The sequence below is a fragment of the Anas platyrhynchos genome, chromosome 12, assembly GCF_047663525.1.
Source record: "Anas platyrhynchos isolate ZD024472 breed Pekin duck chromosome 12, IASCAAS_PekinDuck_T2T, whole genome shotgun sequence".
Taxonomy (NCBI): Eukaryota; Metazoa; Chordata; class Aves; order Anseriformes; family Anatidae; genus Anas; species Anas platyrhynchos.
This window is the reverse complement of record NC_092598.1, coordinates 9,471,546-9,490,405: the sequence shown is the minus strand read 5'-3', so window position 1 is coordinate 9,490,405 and position 18,860 is coordinate 9,471,546. Positions and strand designations below refer to the sequence as shown.

At 40.8% G+C, this 18,860-nt stretch overlaps 1 protein-coding gene across 1 annotated transcript in view; it reads right to left on the bottom strand.

Annotated features, from left to right (window-relative positions):
* BEAN1 (brain expressed associated with NEDD4 1) overlaps positions 1-18,860 on the bottom strand; it is a 55,066-nt gene that overhangs the window by 12,947 nt on the left and 23,259 nt on the right. The window contains exons 4-5 of the mRNA XM_027466754.3: positions 6,855-7,064; positions 1,796-1,937 (exon numbers count right to left, since the gene is read on the bottom strand). Coding sequence (XP_027322555.1) covers positions 1,796-1,937; positions 6,855-7,064 — 352 coding nt within the window. The remainder of the gene's footprint in view (positions 1-1,795; positions 1,938-6,854; positions 7,065-18,860) is intronic.

Here is an 18,860-nt window from a genome sequence, read left to right as displayed (position 1 = left end):
GAAGCGCTCAGGAAAGTTTTCATAGCCACTTTTTGTGACCTTGTTAAAGCAAGAACAGAAAAAAGTTTCTCCTCTTCTCTCCATATTGGCTATGCGCGCATGCAGTCAGAGAAGGGCTTGGTCTTATGTGCATAGGTTTAACTTAAAACAGAGTCTGCTTAAAAGAAAGAAAAAAAAGCTGACCAGCCATTATTTGCTGTTTGTAAGATACAGCAGTACAGAAAGCCTGGAGTAATGTTCTGTTTAACGCTATTTCTCCTCCTTCTTTGGAGGGAATAACTGAATTCCTTCATGTATTAACTCAAGGTGCACAGGGTACGCAGGGTATAGAGATGGCCTGAAGAGCGACTTTTGTCACTCAAGAGGGCAGTTCTTGTATCCTATAAATGCATGAAATCAGTCATAAATATGGAAGGGGATGCTATATAAGTTCTGGAATAACTCTGGAACGAGCTTCTTCTGGTTGTGTTGCTCCTCTAGGCAATTGCAGTTGCCTGATATTTAAAGGACACTCCTCTCCAAAAATGCTACCAATTCAGGCAACTATGGCTCCACAGTGAAGGTGTGGGTTAAACAGCTAAAAAGGTAGCTTTCCTCCTTCACAAAATACTGTTTTAAAATGAAGAATCCCAAACTAGGAGGTTAAGTACCATTACTAGGCGTGTCAGAAGACTGTGTTTACTTCAGTTCTGCTTCCTGAGAAGAGGGACTTGCTGGAAATTATGAAGAGGTTTAGAGAGATTTTGTGCATTTTTACTGGTTTTTAGTCTTATCTGAGCTGTCTTAAGGCCAGTAGTAAATGTAACTTAAAAGTTTAAATCTCTTTTAAAATGTGTTTTGTTAAGAGCTATTTTTATTTTTGTGTGGCATGTGGGGCTCATTAGATTGTCAAATCACGGCTGTTAGCTTTGCACTCGTAAATGACAGGTAAGAGATGATGGAGATGGTTTTACATACTAATTTGTGGATGCAATCTGTAACGTTTCAGCATATGTGAGTATCTGAATTCTAGGCATATTGGATTTACTTTTTTTACTTTTTGCAATTAAATTATGTTGATGATTTTTCTGGTTTCTGGATTACTAATTAGATACCTAGACTTTTTCTGTGCACGTGTATAGCAGTGCACTCTAGGCAGAAACTCTGCTGAGCAGGCTGACTCCTGCTCTCACGTGGTTATACTTTTAACTGTGTGTGAAGAACAACAGAAAAAAAAAACGAAGTGCATTTCATGATGGTTGCTTATTTGAAAATCATTTTCTGCAAGCGTTATGGAATTGAGAGTGGGTAGTGGTATTTGGAGAAGAAGAAAAATTAAAGGACTTCTGCATCCATGCAGGCAGTGAAATAAAGCTGGTGAGAGGAATATCGCTTGCATGCAACAGGAGCAAATACTCCTTACTTGGAAACTTGTCTACGTGGTTCAATTTTGTTTTGATTCTGAGGGAATATAAATCTGAAGTCTCCTTTAACCTGGTGATAGTAAAATGTGGGTTGGGCACTACTCTGATGGACACCAACTGAGGCACTCCTTGTTCTTGGAGGCAGTAACTGTGTAGTTAAAAACCACGGCTGGAGATCTCTACTTGGAAAAAAAAAAAATATTTTTTCCTGAAGTAGTGAACCTTTGACTTTCAAAATAATTTCTTCAAAAAACATTAATAGTCTGTTTGTATCTAGCATCTGTATGATCTGTGTTTTTGTAGTGGATTTAGGTCTAGCAATTTTAGTTTCCTTCTCAACAGGCTTTTCAAGTACAGGTCTATAAAACACAGAATCTCAGAAGAGCACTTACCGTGGAGGTGAGTCGGGATACATGATGTTGACCTGAGAAAGCGTATCCAGATAGGAACCAAAATCAAAAGCTGGGGGGAACTCCTCCATGCAGGTGGATCTCAGCTCCCCAAAAGAGCCACCGTAAGAGAAGCCATCCGGAGCTGGAAAACAAGCAGATAATTCTTGCTTTTTTCCCCTACATGATGGATTCTCTGAGACAGTGTCATGTCAGTGTTTATAACACATCCGTAAATCAGAAAATAAAACCTATCTGAGGCAGAATTGCTGTTACTCTGAGCAATCAACTTTCACAGGACATTTCTGTTCCTTTTAGACCAAGCCTCTGTTACCTGTGGGTGAATGGCAGCGTTTTGGGTTGTGGCACAGGGACCGTGTATTTAGCACTATCCTAAGAGACGCTGGTGTCTAAAGTTCTTGTTGTGCCTTGAAGGAGTGTAAGCCGCATGCAACTTCAAGCACTGGCAAGATTGCTGAATTTGCCAGGAGCTGTGTACATCGTAGCCTGGCCAGTGCTGTGATGCTGTTTAAAAGCAGACTTAGGTGTTTGATTGTAAGTATACCTGTCTTAAGGAAGTGCTGTTCTTATTAAATATGCTCACAGAAAAAGAGGAAAAAATGGCAAATAGTAGAAAAAACTATCCTGCTACCTGACCCAGGGATTTCTTAATACTTTCACACAAGAGTGTCATAGCTCTAGAAATGCTAAGCAGCTAGTGCTATTGTGTGCGCATCTGTGATGATGCTTAATGTGTGACAGCCAACATCAATTTCTGTTAGAATGTCCTGAATTGTGGAAATAAGGCAATTCCCAAATCCCCCACTCATTTGTATACAGCGAGCCGTCCTCTTCCGTCAGTGCTTTAAAATGGCACCTGGAGACAGGGCCAACTTCTCAAGTGCCATCAGAGCAGCGCTTCTTGAGCAGAGTGCAAAGGGCAGGACTCGCTCCTGCCGTCCTTGGGCTGGCTTTTCCTCCTTCTGGCAATTTTCGCCTCTGCCAATTTATGCTCGAGGAATTCTACTGGGGCTAATCGAGTCTATCATGCACTGTGCATTCCTTTTGCTTGACAAATGAAGGGAGCCAGCTTCACGGCGATTCCCGCTGATCCCATTCTGGCCAGGGGACGCGTGCTGAGACACTAGCATGGTGTGTGCTAATGGAAAATTGTCTTTTAGGCAGACTGGCAGAATTTAGTTTAAGATTATTCTTTTGAATATCTCTGAAAATGTCACCATGCTTTTCTTTTTTTCATTTCTGTGGTATTGTTATTTCTAAGAAGCAGTTTGAAAATGGTCTTTTACCTTTTGGCCTGACTTCAGGGACTTTAAAGGTGGTGAAATTAACATAGCAGCAAATTTAAATGTAGCGATTGGATCCCAGTGTTCGGTATGTTGTCATGCCAAAATATTGCTGCTCATGAGTAAAACTAACTCCACTTTGTGTTTAACTATTTAATCCCAAGTTTAGATGCTGAAAAATAGGACAAAAAGATGTTACAAAAATAGTAGAGTTGTGGGGATTCTTTTTTATTTGTTTGCTTCCTCTCCCCAGTATGTTACTGTTGGAGTTGGCATTTCACTTCTTTTGGGGTTTAAACTTCAGTCTCAAAACACAGACATTACTCATATATCTGGGTAAATATTTCTGAAAAAAGTAAAAAGAAAAAAAAAATAATAATTCCTGACTTTGGGTGGACATACTGATCCTAGAAAATGTTTCTTTTAGAAACGAAAAAGCCTGCTCTGAGTCCCATTGAGTTCAGTGGAAAGTTGATTTACCCCAGTGAAATCAAGATCTGATGCAATGCATTTTAAAACAGCATGGTATTGTTGTCTTCTCTATGTAAAGAAGAAAATTAAAAGATATGCAAATAAGAGTGCTTATAACGTGCTGCAGATAGAAGAGCAAAGCCATAGATAATAAAAACTGTTGAGGCTCCACTCGTGAATCCATTTACCTTTTTTTTTTTTTTTTTACTAGCTGAATGCTTACAAAGTAACTTCTTGTAACTCTTTTCTCTTAAATATAGAAAAATCTGATTCTGTCATTTTCTTGACTCTGGTTTAACTTCAGTCAGCAAACCCCACATGGCTCCAAAATACAAAATTGCACTTTCATATTCCCAAATCCTCTTTGAAGTATGGAGGATTTTTGTTGTGGAAAAAAAGAAGTCTTATTTAATAGTAAACAAGTCTCTTTAATGATGATGGCAATTGTCTGTGTAATGATATTTTGATGCTCTGTTCTCTTTATACTCAGATTGAACTTCTGTGGTAAGAAAGGAGGTAATTGCCAAGTCACTGGTGTAGCTTGGTGCACATTGCACAAGTGAGGGAGTACTGGCTTTCCAACAAAGCAAAATTACCTTATATTCTGTACCAAGGCTGTAAAGGGATATGAAAATAAACTCTCAGGAGTCCAGTGATGGAGAAAAAATCATGCAGTGTATCAAGGAAAAATATGCTGTTTAAGAAATGCTGTTGGCATTGGCCTCGTTCATGTTAACCGGCAGCTGGGGGGCTTGTGCTGCATCAGTTGAGGGCCAGCACAAAGATGGTACTGGACTGCAAAGCTGCCTGGCACCTGCTCCTCACAACTGTTTACTCACTTTTTTTTATCCCTTCCAAAGTGAATCATAGAATCATAGAATCATAGAATATCCTGAGTTGGAAGGGACCCTTAAGGATCATCAAGTCCAACTCTTGACACCGCACAGGTCTACCCAAAAGTTCAGACCATGTGACTAAGTGCACAGTCCAATCTCTTCTTAAATTCAGACAGGCTCGGTGCAGTGACCACTTCCCTGGGGAGCCTGTTTCAGTGTGCAACCACCCTCTCTGTGAAGAACTTCCTCCTGATGTCAAGCCTAAATTTCCCCTGCCTCAGCTTAACCCCGTTCCCGCGGGTCCTGTCACTGGTGTTAATGGAGAAAAGGTCTCCTGCCTCTCGACACCCCCTTACGAGGAAGTTGTAGACTGCGATGAGGTCTCCCCTCAACCTCCTCTTCTCCAGGCTGAACAGGCCCAGTGCCCTCAGCTGTTCCTCGTACGTCTTCCCCTCCAGGCCTTTCACCATCTTCGTAGCCCTCCTCTGGACACTCTCCAACAGTTTCATGTCCTTTTTATACTGTGGTGCCCAGAACTGCACACAGTACTCGAGGTGAGGCCGCACCAGCGCAGAGTAGAGCGGGACAATCACCTCCCTCGACCTACTAGCGATGCCGTGCTTGATGCACCCCAGGACACGGTTGGCCCTCCTGGCTGCCAGGGCACACTGCCGGCTCATATTCAACTTGTTGTCTACCACGACCCCCAGATCCCTCTCTTCTAGGCTGCTCTCCAGCGTCTCATCGCCCAGTCTGTACGTGCAGCCGGGGTTTCCCCGTCCCAGGTGCAGGACCCGGCACTTGCTCTTACTGAACTTCATGCGGTTGGTGATCGCCCAGCTCTCCAACCTATCCAGATCCCTCTGCAAGGCCTTTCCACCCTCATTCGAGTCCACAACTCCTCCAAGTTTGGTGTCATCAGCAAACTTGCTCAAAATACCTTCTATTCCTACATCCAGATCGTTTATAAAAATATTGAAAATTACTGGCCCTAAAATGGAGCCTTGAGGGACCCCACTGGTGACCGCCCGCCAGCCTGACGCAGCGCCATTCACCATAACCCTTTGGGCCCTGCCCATTATCCAATTGCTCACCCATCGTATGATGTTTTTATTTAGCTGTATGGTGGACATTTTGTCCAGTAGGATCCTATGGGAAACCGTGTCAAAAGCCTTGCTGAAGTCCAAAAAAATCACATCAGCTGGTTTCCCTTGGTCCACCATACGGGTGATCTTATCATAAAAGGAAATCAGGTTAGTTAGGCAGGACCTACCCTTCACAAACCCATGCTGGCTGGGACCAATGACTGCTTTGTCCCCCAGGTGCGCCTCAATACGTTCGAGAACCATCTTCTCCATGATTTTACCAGGCACTGACGTGAGACTGACAGGCCTGTAATTGCTAGGGTCTTCTTTCTGACCCTTCTTGAAAATCGGCACAACATTTGCCAGCTTCCAGTCTACCGGGACCTCTCCAGACTCCCAGGATCGTTGAAAAATAATTGAGAGAGGTTCCGCGATGATGTCCGCCAGCTCTTTCAGCACCCGGGGATGAATCCCATCCGGACCCATGGACTTGTAGGGATCCAGGTGGAGTAGCAAATCCCGCACACGTTCAGGGTCGGTTGGGAGTTTGTCATCCCCACCGTCCCGGTCCTCCAGCTCAGGGCACCCTGGGTCCCGAAGCCCATCATCGGCATTGAAGACAGAGGCAAAGAAAGAGTTAAGCGTCTCTGCTTTGCCTATGTCATTGTCTGTGAGAAGACCTTCCCTATCAAGGAGCGGCCCTATGTATTCTTTAGTTCTCCTTTTTCCATTCACATATCTAAAAAAACCCTTTTTATTTTCTCTCACAGACACAGCCAGCTTCAACTCTAGGTGTGCTTTAGCCACACGAATTTTCTCCCTACAAACACGAGCAGCATCCCTGTATTCTTTCCATGATACCTGGCCCTCCTTCCAGTAGCGAAACACTCTCTGTTTCCGCCTAATCTCCATTAGAATGTTCCTGGTCAGCCATGCAGGCCTCCTGCCCCGCCTGCCTGACTTGCGATATTTAGGAATTGCCTGATCTTGTGCTTCTAGGAGGCATTGCTTAAAGAATGACCAGCACTGGTGGACATCGAGGCCTTCAAGAGCAGTTTCCCAGGGGACCTTGCTGACTAGTTCCCTGAGCAGCCTGAAGTCCGCTTTCCCCATATTTAGGGATGAGGTTTTGGTGGCACTTTTCCTTCTGTCACCGTAAACTCAATTTTGAACTCAACCACTTCATGGTCGCTATGACCGAGGTGGCCACCAATCACCACATCTCCCACCAGACCCTCTCTGTTTTCTAGCAACAGGTCTAGGAGGGCACCTTTCCTAGTTGGCTCCGTTGAGTGGTTGAGTTTTGTGTTGCCTTTAGCACCAGTTATTAATAAAGGTAAGCATTATCTTGCCATAACTGTCTTACCATAAACAGCGTCTCTCCTCTGGTGTGGGTGCCTTAACCGTCCGTCCTTCCGCAGACTGCCAACAATGATTGTAACACAGGAGAGAAATAGCACGAGGCCGATCACTACTCCAGCCACCAGAAGGGGTGAAACAAGCAAACTGGTATCATTTCCGTTTTCACCATAGCTGGGGAATTCACTGGTTGGGCTGCTCTGGTTCAAGTGAACTTCTGCACAGCAGAGAGAGGAAGAATGCGTCAGTTGTGAAAAGAGAAATGCGGGCAGTGTGGTTATACAGATGCCCAAAGTAAAGATTTCTTCACAGCGCTAGGAGACAGCTGGAGCCAGATCCATTGTACAAATTCAGGCTTTTATGGATAACCCATTTATTAGACCGATTTCTGGAGCTGTTAATTAACTGACTATGGGGGATTCACTGAGCAATCATTCCCCTGTTACGGGGAATATCCTGCTGGAGTCAATGATGTACACTGCGTAATGGTCAATTCGCTGATTTCTGGAAAGATTCTTTGCATCATGAATTGATTGATGCTGAAAGAACCTCAGTGCGCAGGGAAGAATGATAAAATTCAAAAAATTCAATACCAAGTAGAACAAAGGAATCGGATGTTGTTACCAGGTATGACAAGACTGCAGGGTTTTGTAGAGAAAGTTTTTGGGCAAGAGTGAAACAGGAGCATGCCTGTGTAGCACAGGGCCTGTTTTAATTTGAGGGATGGGTCGGCATTACAGGAAATTGGTTTGGAGCAGACAGGGGAAGAGAGTCATGGCTTGGAGAATAGCCCTTAAAAAAGGGGTCCTCTGACTTGCCAGATTTGGTCAACTCAAAGACTTCTCATCAGCCATTTCTGTGTGGAAAAAGGGTGAAGGTATTGAGGCAGAGAGAGATGCGAATAAGTAGGTTGCTGTTTCTTTAACTTTTCTGTATTACATATGTTTTTGCATAATCCAAGTAAAAAAGTAGCTGTATTTTGCCTACATATCTCTTAAATTTACACTAGCATGTGTTCTTCAAAGAGATAAAACTGAGCTTACACTGCTGGAAATCTGCAAAAGAACATTTTTAAGTTATCAGAAAATGTAGGAATCGCTCATTTGCCTAAGGCAGCGGAGCTATGAGAAACAAAGTTTGCACTTGGGAAGAGGAGAAGTTGTTCTGGACCTTGCTTATGTAAAGGTTTAATGGAGTCCACTGGAGCTGTCCCACTAGGAGAATGCGTGTGATGACAATATTATTTGTTTCTACTTTTTAATTCCAAAAAAAAAAAAGAGTGCAAGAACACTTCTGGCTCCCAACCAGATGCACAGTTTCTTAGACCACGGCAAAGCATGCTGCATAAGGATGCAAGTGTTCAGCCCGCGTGTTGGAAACCATCTGTCTCTGTTGATTGTTTCATTATCTTTACAAGACTATATTTACTTTATTTCCATCTAAGCTGCTCTTGTATTTACTAAATATAGATTTTAGTGAGTTTCAAAATAAAGATTAAAAAATTTAGTGATCTTTACAATGAATTTGAAGATAATTGTCCACCTGGAACACCTGACTAGGATGTTTTTCAGTTCTTTTGGTTATGGACTGTTTGTGATGCTCCTGACGTTAGGTGACTACTATCTGGAAGTGGCTAAGTGGTGGTCATGACACAGTGTTAAATATTTGAGTGATAAGCAGAATCAGTCCTCTGTGACAATTCACAATAGCCTCTAAAAATGTGTAGCTTACCTGTTGTGTTCTTTGGGTAGACTGCATTGCTAATGGAAAAAAAGAGGTAAATGGTAGAATAAATGGATAAAGGATTTGGGATTTCAGTGGATAGATGGAATCCCCGCTTAAAAAAAAGGCTTTTTAGTGTTTATTTGTGCAAAAAGCTTGGGCAGGTAGTAACGGTAACCAAATTTGGACCTAGGTCTTGGAAACAAGTTGCAGTAAGCTCACATTTTCCCATCCTGTAACCCACTACAGCTCTAATTCACAGCATATGCAAAACAACAAAAAATGGAAACAACAAAAAGCCAACCCTTTCACCCCCCAAAAAACAAATCAACAAGCAAACAAAATTCCTCATGTTTGCTGCTCGGGGTGTAAGCAGCATTTGGAGTAAAACAGCATTTTATTGATGGGAGAAATAATTAATTATTAGAGATGCATATATATATATCTACCAAGACTAGTTTTCAAATAGAGCATGGTTATATTTTTATATCTGGCTATATGCCTGTTGAACAGATATATAATTTGTTTCCTGCAGAAACTGAAGCTAACAATTTTTTGCTCTTTTGCATGTTCTGTAAAGTAAATACATGCTTTTAAAAGTGCGAGTGCTTTTTACATGGATAGTTGTTAGCCGATAGTTTGTAGCAGTGTTTTCTGAGCTTTTTCCCTTTGGGACATACAACTTGGTGCCTTGCAGTCACAGTAAGTTAAAAAGAAGAGGATGGCTTCAGGCCAATATATCTCATAATTGGCTAACACTTGACATTGAGAGAACTGACTAGAAATATAAACCAAACTGAGGAATTAGCGTGTAGTAGGTTGTTTTTTTCATCTTTTTTTTAGAAGCACTTGACTGTCGGCTAAGAATCTTTATGAGCAATTAAGATACACAGCCAAGAAATGTGCTGAGCTTCTACAAAGCATTGTATCAAGGAACTGACACCTCTGAAGATGAATCGAAAGCACTAGCAGATAATTTACTGGTAATTTTGGCTGACTTGTAATGATTAAAGGGAAGAATCAACTTTGTTCCTATCATGATGAGAACGTGAGCCTGAGGTATGAGGTTCCACCATACGCTACTGGGGTTGTAGTGTTCAGCTGAAGTCAAGTAGCACTGAAACGGGCTGGTGACAAATTTCCCAGCAAGTTCAGTGGGAAGAAGAAAGGCTGCAAGTAAGTGCCTACGGATCTTAGGAAACCTGGACAACTTCTCAACAGTCCTGTTAACAGGAGGCGGCTTCCTAAAGAAAATGATCTTATTTTACATTTTAGTACATTGTTTCGCTATAGAAGCCAGCTTGTGTCTGAACATGTTGACTGTTATGGGGATTCTTCTGGTACCACGCAGTGTGAGCACTAATACTGGGTCCTGTTTTGCTTTATAGGAATGTAATGGGTTAGTAGTAACTTCAAATAGAAAGTACTCTCTTGTACTCTCCTTTTGTACTCGAGGAGTAATTTTTTCTTACAAGACAGCCCATTTATCTAGCACATTCTCAGGACTTCCTTAGCTGTTCCAAGTCTTGTCTATTTTATCTCTTGTATCTCACTCTCGTGAATCTTTCTCTTTTTATGTTCTTAATCTAATAGAACCAAGTCTTTGGCAGAGACAGGTTACATTGCAATATTGCTCTTATTAGACGGAATGAATCACTCCCCTAGCCTAGCTCCTAAAACAATATGTGGTTGACAAACTTCTCTTTTGGTATTATTTTCAGTTTGACATTGTAAGCCTTCCAGATTTTGCTGTTGTGAGTAGCTGCCCTGGCTTACTACAATGGGAATCGATTAAGTGACTAATGACAACAGACCCTGCCTTCACATAAAATCTTTAGTTTTTTATTTTTTGGGGATCAAAAGATGTTCATATTACTTTGGCAAAGAATGTCTCGTACATTTTTCTTCTCTTACCCAAATACCTCTTCTTTTGATAAACCGTGTATTTCTCTACATAAAAATGCTATAGGATTTTATTCAGAATAGAAGGACCTGTAGATTGATGTAGAGTCCGTGACTAGAACAGCAGTAGCCGAGTGCTAACCTTTTCTTTGAGGTCAGCTTTATTTTTTCAACAAAATTTCAAATTGTAAACAATGCATGCATAAATGTAAATACTTTATATCTAGTTCTCTAAATATGATTTATACTGTATGCACAAACCATTGCTTTTGTCCGGTAGGAGCTGTGTAACCTGTCATGGTGCAAATGGTGTGCATAGTGGCAAGTGCAGCTGTGAATACAATGCTAGGGACCCGTCTGGCTGAGCAAGCAATTAATGTAGTATGAACACACCAGTGGAAAATTGCCCCCACTCTCCATTTGCTGTTAGACAGTAAATGATCCATCTGCAAAATCCCTTAAACATGACATTACAATATTTTACCCAGTGATCCTGCCATCTCAGTCAGCCAGCTTTTAGAGTAATTCCACGTAGCTGAGGGAGGTGCAGTACGACGGGGCTTCTGGGGTGTATGTCATCTTGTTTTTCCTCCTCATTAACCTGGCTTTGGAGGGGCACTTCTTACTCCTTTCTAACTCAGTAGTCAGTAATGTAGTTTCGGTTGGGTCAGATCTTGTCAGAATGAAAAGTCTTGGCATGCAGATGTGTCATGGGAGCTTGGTCATTCCAGATAAAGCCCTTTATCAGTAGTGGTTTTGCTTCCCAGACTGAATTTCGTACAAACGGCTCACAAGGAAGTGCTGATTCATTGTACTGGAAGGATTTTGTGTGCAGAATCATCCACCTCTACATCCCTGGCGGGCTCAATTATGCTTTGTCTGAAGACAGAATAGGTTTGGTAATTACTTGCTGAACTAGAACTGAAACACTGACAGAACAATGTTGTATTACTTGTACACCCCAGGTTAGGATAAGCTGTTCGGGGTTGATGATCTAGCTCCTCCTGTTATCTTCAACAAATCAAATCTACAGAAGCATATGGGACTGGAAATAAGTGGGAGGAAGCTCAGTAGAAGATAGTGCATAGTATGCTTTGATTTTAAATGATCACAGTAAGGTATGTTGTACACCAAAGCAATTCAAAGCATGTTTCTGATTGCCTCGTTTCGTTATTTTTTCTCTGGTTGGGACAGTTTTGGAATATGCAGCCTCTTTATCAAGGGGAGGAGATTGACAGATGGCAAGAAGGAGCTGAGATCCTGGTGAGGCCCACAGGTGAACTGAATTAGTGCAAGTGATGAAGATTTTGTTGATTCTGCTCTTCTGAGCAGTTCCTGTTCAAAGATGATTTAGTCTGGCCAAGGGTGACCAATTGGATTATGCACTTGCTGCTATACTGTGAAATAGGCCTCTGGCTGCAGCTGCTATCAGGCTGCCATCATGCTGCTTATTTCTGTAGCTCCCAGACAGGAGCTCACAAAATGAGTAAGGTAGGCACATTGCAAAAACAAATTGAAAAAGGTTTTGAATCAGAGCCACTGGTTTTGTACAGAGCATCACTGTAGAAAGGGAGAAAGGAATATTATTGAAGTCACTGAATGCAGATGCCCCACAGGAGCTAAATCCTAAAAATAAAAAAGAACCTCTCAATTCCAAGTTATTCCTTTTGGATTATAAGGAAGGTTGGAAACTCTCACTTATGTTACATAAACACCAGGATGCCACCGACTTACAGGATTTACCTTGATTATCGGTATTACTCAAGGGCAGCTCCAGATCTAAATCTGGTCTGCATTTGATTTACATTTATACTTTGTTCCACTCATACTTTTGTACAGACAATCTGCCATTTTAAAACGGAATGGCGATTTAACAAGGTTTTATTTTTGTCTTTTGTTTAACCTTTCCAGTCCCTGGTCGTAGTGAAAACATTTCAGTTATTCCGTAAAAGCAAATGCCTATAAGAACAACTCAGTTCTGTCAGACATGATACTCGACACGTTTTCCATTAATCACTTCTGATGGATCTATGCTTTCTTCTGACTCCCTGGTAAAGAGTTGTGCTTAATGATAAAATTGGAGCCTAATGCTCCTCTTTACCCTGCCCCCTTGTCCGTTATAGAAGAGGAGAACACCATGCTCACACTCTTGTCCTGCTTGCCTGATTCTGACCAGTTTGGATGGGGAAGAAACAAGTCATGTTCTCAAATAACTTCTTGCAAAGGTCCTACATAAGCTGTGATGGCAAATGTATTCAGGTAGGAATAACCAGGGGCTCAGAAAGAGTTAAAAACTGAGAAAGTACGGTGAGGTTGGAGCTGTCATTAAGATCTGGAAGGTGGAGAGTTGGTGAGTAATTGTAAGGAGAGGTTTTGTAGGTCTGGCTGTGGCTGTAGCAATGGCTTGTGCCAACTGTAATGAATTAGGTGGCACTGCCTTCACACTTGGATGCATTTCTTTGGGTTCTTGCCATCCTAAAGCTCTCCAGTAGTGCAGACCGTCAGGCTACAGTGCAAATTCACATCTCTGCATTTTTAGCACCAAAAGAATAAAACCTCTCAGCACACCGGTTATGTACTAATTCAACTATGGGAAGACAGCATCACTTCTTCCTATGTTACAGAGAAAGAGCAGCTAAGTCCTGCTACCTTAGGATTTTCAGTAGTTTTAGGAACAGGTGATGACACGAAGAATGGGCAAGGCTGCTGTTGGTCCTTCTGCATTTATCTTATTATCTTGCAGTTGAGCAAATGAGTGAAGACTAGAATAATCTGGAAACTGCCCCCATTATAAATCAGTTTTACAAGAGCCATATAAATTATACGGGGAAAAAAGAATTCTTGGTTCAGGAGGCCCAGGAGCATTTTTAAATTCTCTCTCATGCTGCTTACTGCTGTGTGCAGCTGGGGGCCCGGTCATGTTGCAGTGTTGTTTGCGTGTTTCTCTGACTCAAATGCGTAAAACTAATCTGCCTCATAAGCTGCAACTGATATTCAGCGATAACTGCATAGGTACTGCTTCAGACTTGTGGCTTGTAAAGGGCATCGTATGGTGTATGTATTCGTAGGTTAAAGATTAGTTGATATAATTAGCTCATGTATATTGTAGCTCACACTATTTCATCCACTTAACTGCTTGTGAGAGCCCATTAGCTTGCGCTTGATGGTAGCTTATCTTCTAGAACATAATAGCTATTTGACAAAGTCAAAGAATAAATATATTTTTGCTGTCAGTTGCTGCAGCTGTGACATTTAAACAGCTCCCACAACCAGACAATTCTCATTATTATTTTTAAATTTGAGGTAAAGATCTTTGTATACAAATGGTTATCTAGTCTTGCCTGATTATTGCTATTGTGGGAGGTTTTTTAGCTTAACCCAAACCCATACTTATGCCATTAAGCAGGCAGAACCTGTAAATTTAGATTAAGTTTCTCTACAGCTAACATTGCCTTTGATCTTTCTCACTTACATATACATGTTCTAATCATAATTAAAGCCTTGTACAGATTAATAGTTTAAAAAAACAAATCCGTATTCAGAACATGAGACTGTGTGGTAGGAGCATTTCAGTTTTATCTGATGCACTCAGCTTCAAGTGAGTTTGGATCATATTTACAGGTACAAAAGCTGCCCATGACCTTGAGAAGCTCAGGCAAGGCAGAAAGGGTGGCCTTTCCTCTGAGATATCTAACTCTGCCTTTTTATCATGTCTGCTGGCTATCAGATAATGGCTTTTCTCTTCTTGCATTGACATCCTTATTATAGAGCCAGAATGAATAAGATTGGATCACCAGCAGCCTGCAAATTGGGAATGTCAGAAGCAAAGAGAATGTGGCTGCATAAGGGCTCAGAAAATAAATCTTTTCAGATGCTGTGGCTTTAGGGTATTATGTTGATGTCACAGCAGCATGTATAGGTGCTGTTTCAAATTAACAGGAAAAATCTTCCAATTTTCAGATCCATGGTCTATTTTATCAACATGATAAATACCATTGCAGTGAAACAAATCACTTTGGAGGCAAAACAGCCCACTTTGGGATGGACGATATATTTCTTCCCCTATTTTCTCATATACAAACAACTTTGAACTAATACGATTTTATAAGCAGGACCTGAAGCTATTACTTTTTTCAGAAAGTCCATATTAGTGCTTGGAAATAAGTATGATGAGAATCCTATTTTACCTATTATGGTAAAGTTACTTCCTGAGCTCAAATCCAACTTAGGCTGGTAGTGACTAGATGTGGGGTAAAAGCAGTAATTTTTATATTATGAGAATTTGTTTTATTTTGACATATAAACTTTTTATTTTGAATATTTTTTTTTGGGGGGGGAGGGTGGGGAAGAGTAGCAAAATAGTATTTTTTCTTTTTATTCTGAGATGGAAAGTTTTGAAGAACTGTAGTTGGAAAATATATGTATATATATATTTATTTTATCCCAGCAGTGTTTCTCCTTGAACTGTGATGTGGGAGTTTCATGTTTTCTCTTGGGGAGGTCTGAACTATGACGTGACGTAAAGAGGTAGCCTTAGGGCAGACAACAATGTAGGGAAGATGTAGCCCGGGTAGGAAACCCAATCTAATTTGGTGGGGAGGGAGGGGTCCAAAAAGGCAAAACTTTCACAGAGAAAAGTTCAGTTCTTCACAAACTTTACTTTCCGTATTTAAGATATATTTTTTAAATTAAACCAGTTACTAATCTGACCTGCTCACGGCATCTGAAACTCTGGAATACAACTAATAAAGAGCTGCAATAAAAGAGCTAATAAGCAGCTGCAACAGAGCTCTAAGAGTAAACTACTAACCGGGCTTCAGGAGTCCTAGCCACATTACACCATGAGTCTCCTAGAGAGCTTTTGGCTATGTGCTGCTGCTTAGTTAGGACTTATCCTATAGAAATTATCTTATTTCTTAGTCCATCCTCACCTCTAATCTTCAAGACTAATAATCTACCAGGAAAAAAAAAAAAGCAGAGGAATGATTGATGTTAATTGTGTAGAAAATAATGACAACAAAAGTACTGAACTAGCTAGCTATGTAAGGCACTGGCTGCTAAGAGAGAAATCAGCTAACAGATGCTGAAATTGAAAGATCTAACTTGAAGATGTATTACTGTATGTAATATATCTCTCTGCCTTCCTTTTAAGGTGACTCTGAAATAATTAAAATGGCTTTGTAGTGTTGTTAGGCAGCTCCATATGAATTATGGTGTTGATATCCCAGAGCATACAAAGCCTACAGTAGGACTTAAGCTATCATATGTATCTGCAAAAGCTACAGCAGTATCTGCCTGCATAAATCAAGGCTTTTTCTCGTACCATTAAGAAGCTATTTCACTCACTCAGATTTTGTCAAGGACTTCTGCTTAGACAGCCACAGGAATGTCAATAATAGCAAACCAGATATTGATTCACGGGGCAGCTGCAATCACCTAGCCTCTTTGCTGCTAAAGGAGCCACGAAAATTCAAGGACACTAGAAGATGTTAAGAAATTGCATTACTCAGACATTACTATTGTAAAACCTGGGGGTTAAAATCTCTTTCTTTAAAACACAGTTGTTTACTTTAGAAGACTTGTTTAGTTAGAGGATGGGTAACTCAGAGTACAGGACTCACGATGTAGCCAGTCAATATCTAGGGGCTGCTCAGTACACATCTGGTATTCTGCCCTGTCCCGTAGTCATATTTGGCGTGCAGGGCTGAGTCAGGTTCAAGTGGGAGGGAAGACTGGCAGCCCTGAATGGCTGCAGAACATAACTTCTCCCCAGGTGAAAGGCAGCGGTGTTTCTCTGGAGTAGCACAGCACTCTGCTGCCTTCCATATATAGCTGGTTTAATAGGTTCCACATGGTTCTTTCTCATAAATAATACAATGTTGGTTCTTCTTTGAGACTTTTCCTCTTAAAAAAGGAAAAAAAAAAAAGTGTGGCATTTAGGAAAGTGTGTATTTATTTATTCGCCTTCCTATATAAACTGCAGTGTTTAATGTGCACATTTTAAACATAAAATGGAGTATCCAAGGCTACTTTCAGCATAGGGTAAGTGCTGACAGCACCTAGAGTGGGTAGCTACACCTTCCTGTCTGCTGGGAAGTCCGAAGTTTTTCCCCTAATAGAAGACATATGTTAGGGGCTGATATTTACAAATGCCATCAGAAACATCTGTGTGTGCTGCACCAATTTCTCTCCAGGCAGTAAGAGATGCAGGCTGTGGTTATTTCTCCCTGTTCTTATAACTAAGCTACTTATTATTTTCAAAGAGGTTTTAAAACAGGTATTTGTAAAGAAAGCAGAAATAGCTGTGAGTATGGTTCTGCACTGCTACCGAACAAGATTGAGTGAGAAAGTAATTGAAAGAGTAAGGTTAGGACGTGAACTTTGCCTTTTGCTGTGAGCACACTTTCTTAGGTTAGACTATTTAAATAATTGTATGTTATGGGGAAGTTGGTTAAATTTCAATGTACAAAAGTTTTATAGATCTTGCAATGAACAGTGTTGTGGGTTACAGTCTCTGTGATGCCCATGGAGCATGGTTGACAAAGCCTTAACTGGAATTCAGGCTGATTTTAAGCCCAGGCAGTTTTTGTAGCATTTTGAACAAATGGAACCAGAAAATGCCTCAGTCGCAGACAATGTGTGTGTCCTGCAGGGGTGGTTCTAAATAAATTTAGATGGACTACCTAAATAAAAGCATTTTTAGGGATACTGCTTGGAACAACACAGAGGAATAAAAACCTATTTCCACCTTTTTCACAGCTGTGATGTGCACATCAAAGAGATGAGCATGGTACATTTAGTTTATCAAGTAACTGATTTGATCTCTGGATGCAATTTGCTATTTCAGATGAGACAAAATGATCTTCCTTTGGCTATTAGTACATCACTGCAGGAAATCCCTCTGTTCCTATTTAAAAAAAAAAAGAAACAAAGATACAGGATTCTTGGTGGAGAAACTAGTATCTAGGCCGATGGGAAATCCTATAAATATGTGAGTAAATACATAGAGGAAGATATAAACAACTTCGTAATAGAAGATGAAGTTATTTCTGTTTCTGGATATCCTGATCACATGTGACTGCAGGGGGATTTTCATCTGTGTACTTGCTAACAGCAAGGACTTTCACAATTGCCTAATAATAAGTTAAAAGAGAATCACATGAAAACAAAACAACAAAAAACAACCCAGCACCACCACCAAAAAAAATAAAAGAAAAAGAGCTGACCCTCTAATTCAGTTTCCTCTTATCTGCCTTAATTATTTTTATCTACAGATAAAAGCTACATTGGTGGACTCATAATAAGGCCAAGAGGCTTCATGCAGTGAGTCCAGTAAGGTGCTTCTAATCAAATTAACCCAACACACTTTTTTTTCCTTAACAAAAAGCTATATATTACATTATAGTCCTACAGTACAGGAGAATTCAGAATGTTCTTTGCTATGAGGGTGATGTGAAAAGCTCCCATCAGAATTTATAACCCTTTCAAAGAAGTCACTAAACTTAGATATGTAAATTGTATGCACCTGGTCTATGGGTAGGATTTGCATGAGATAGCTGGATGTGCTGCTGCTTCGGTTCTGGTGTGGAGGGATGAACAAATTCAGTTTTTTAGGCATGAACAATGGGATGTAAAAAACATTCAGAGATTAAAAGCAAATTGAAATTTTATATTCTTTGCTTTAGTAGATAATGATTTCTTTTTTGTGAAGAAGTTGACAGCATGAAAATAACTCCTATTTTATATGACACAGTAGAAATAGGGTTTGAGCTGTAGGAAAGTGAATGCTATTCTGAAAAAGGCTTTTTTTTATGAAAGTGATGTAGCACTGAAAGGAATAAAAGGGAGAGAACCTAGTGTGCCAGGATTCTGAGAGAAATAACAACTAGCAAAATACAGTGGGATTTATCTCTGTTGTGCTGGCCACTTTCTTATAATGACCTTGCAATTAAACATGTGGGGAAAATCCCTTCCAGCAGGAGTAGACCCACAGGCCTTGGATGGCTGGGAGAGGTGTCTTTGTTTCCGTGGGCGGGCGCTGTGGCTCCGAGGCTGCGATGTTCCCTTTTGGTCAGCGACCTCTGAGAGGGGGCACAGCCAGGGGCTCTGGGACAGAATGAAAGGCTCAACCTTGGTTAAATGAGGAGAGATACAAGTAGCCAGGTTGCTCAAATGTAATAGAAATAAGGTTAAAGAAGTGGCTATTTTCTATTGATAGCTCTTGGCCTTTAATGCATGAACTCATGATGGTTAGCATGGAGGTACAGGGGCAGATTGCAATTATTGATCAAGCTATGACCACTATACAAAATTAAAAGCTTATTTGAACCCTTGCCTTCTTAGATAACTTCTGCATTTGTATTAATTAGAGAAAAGTGCTAGAAAAGTC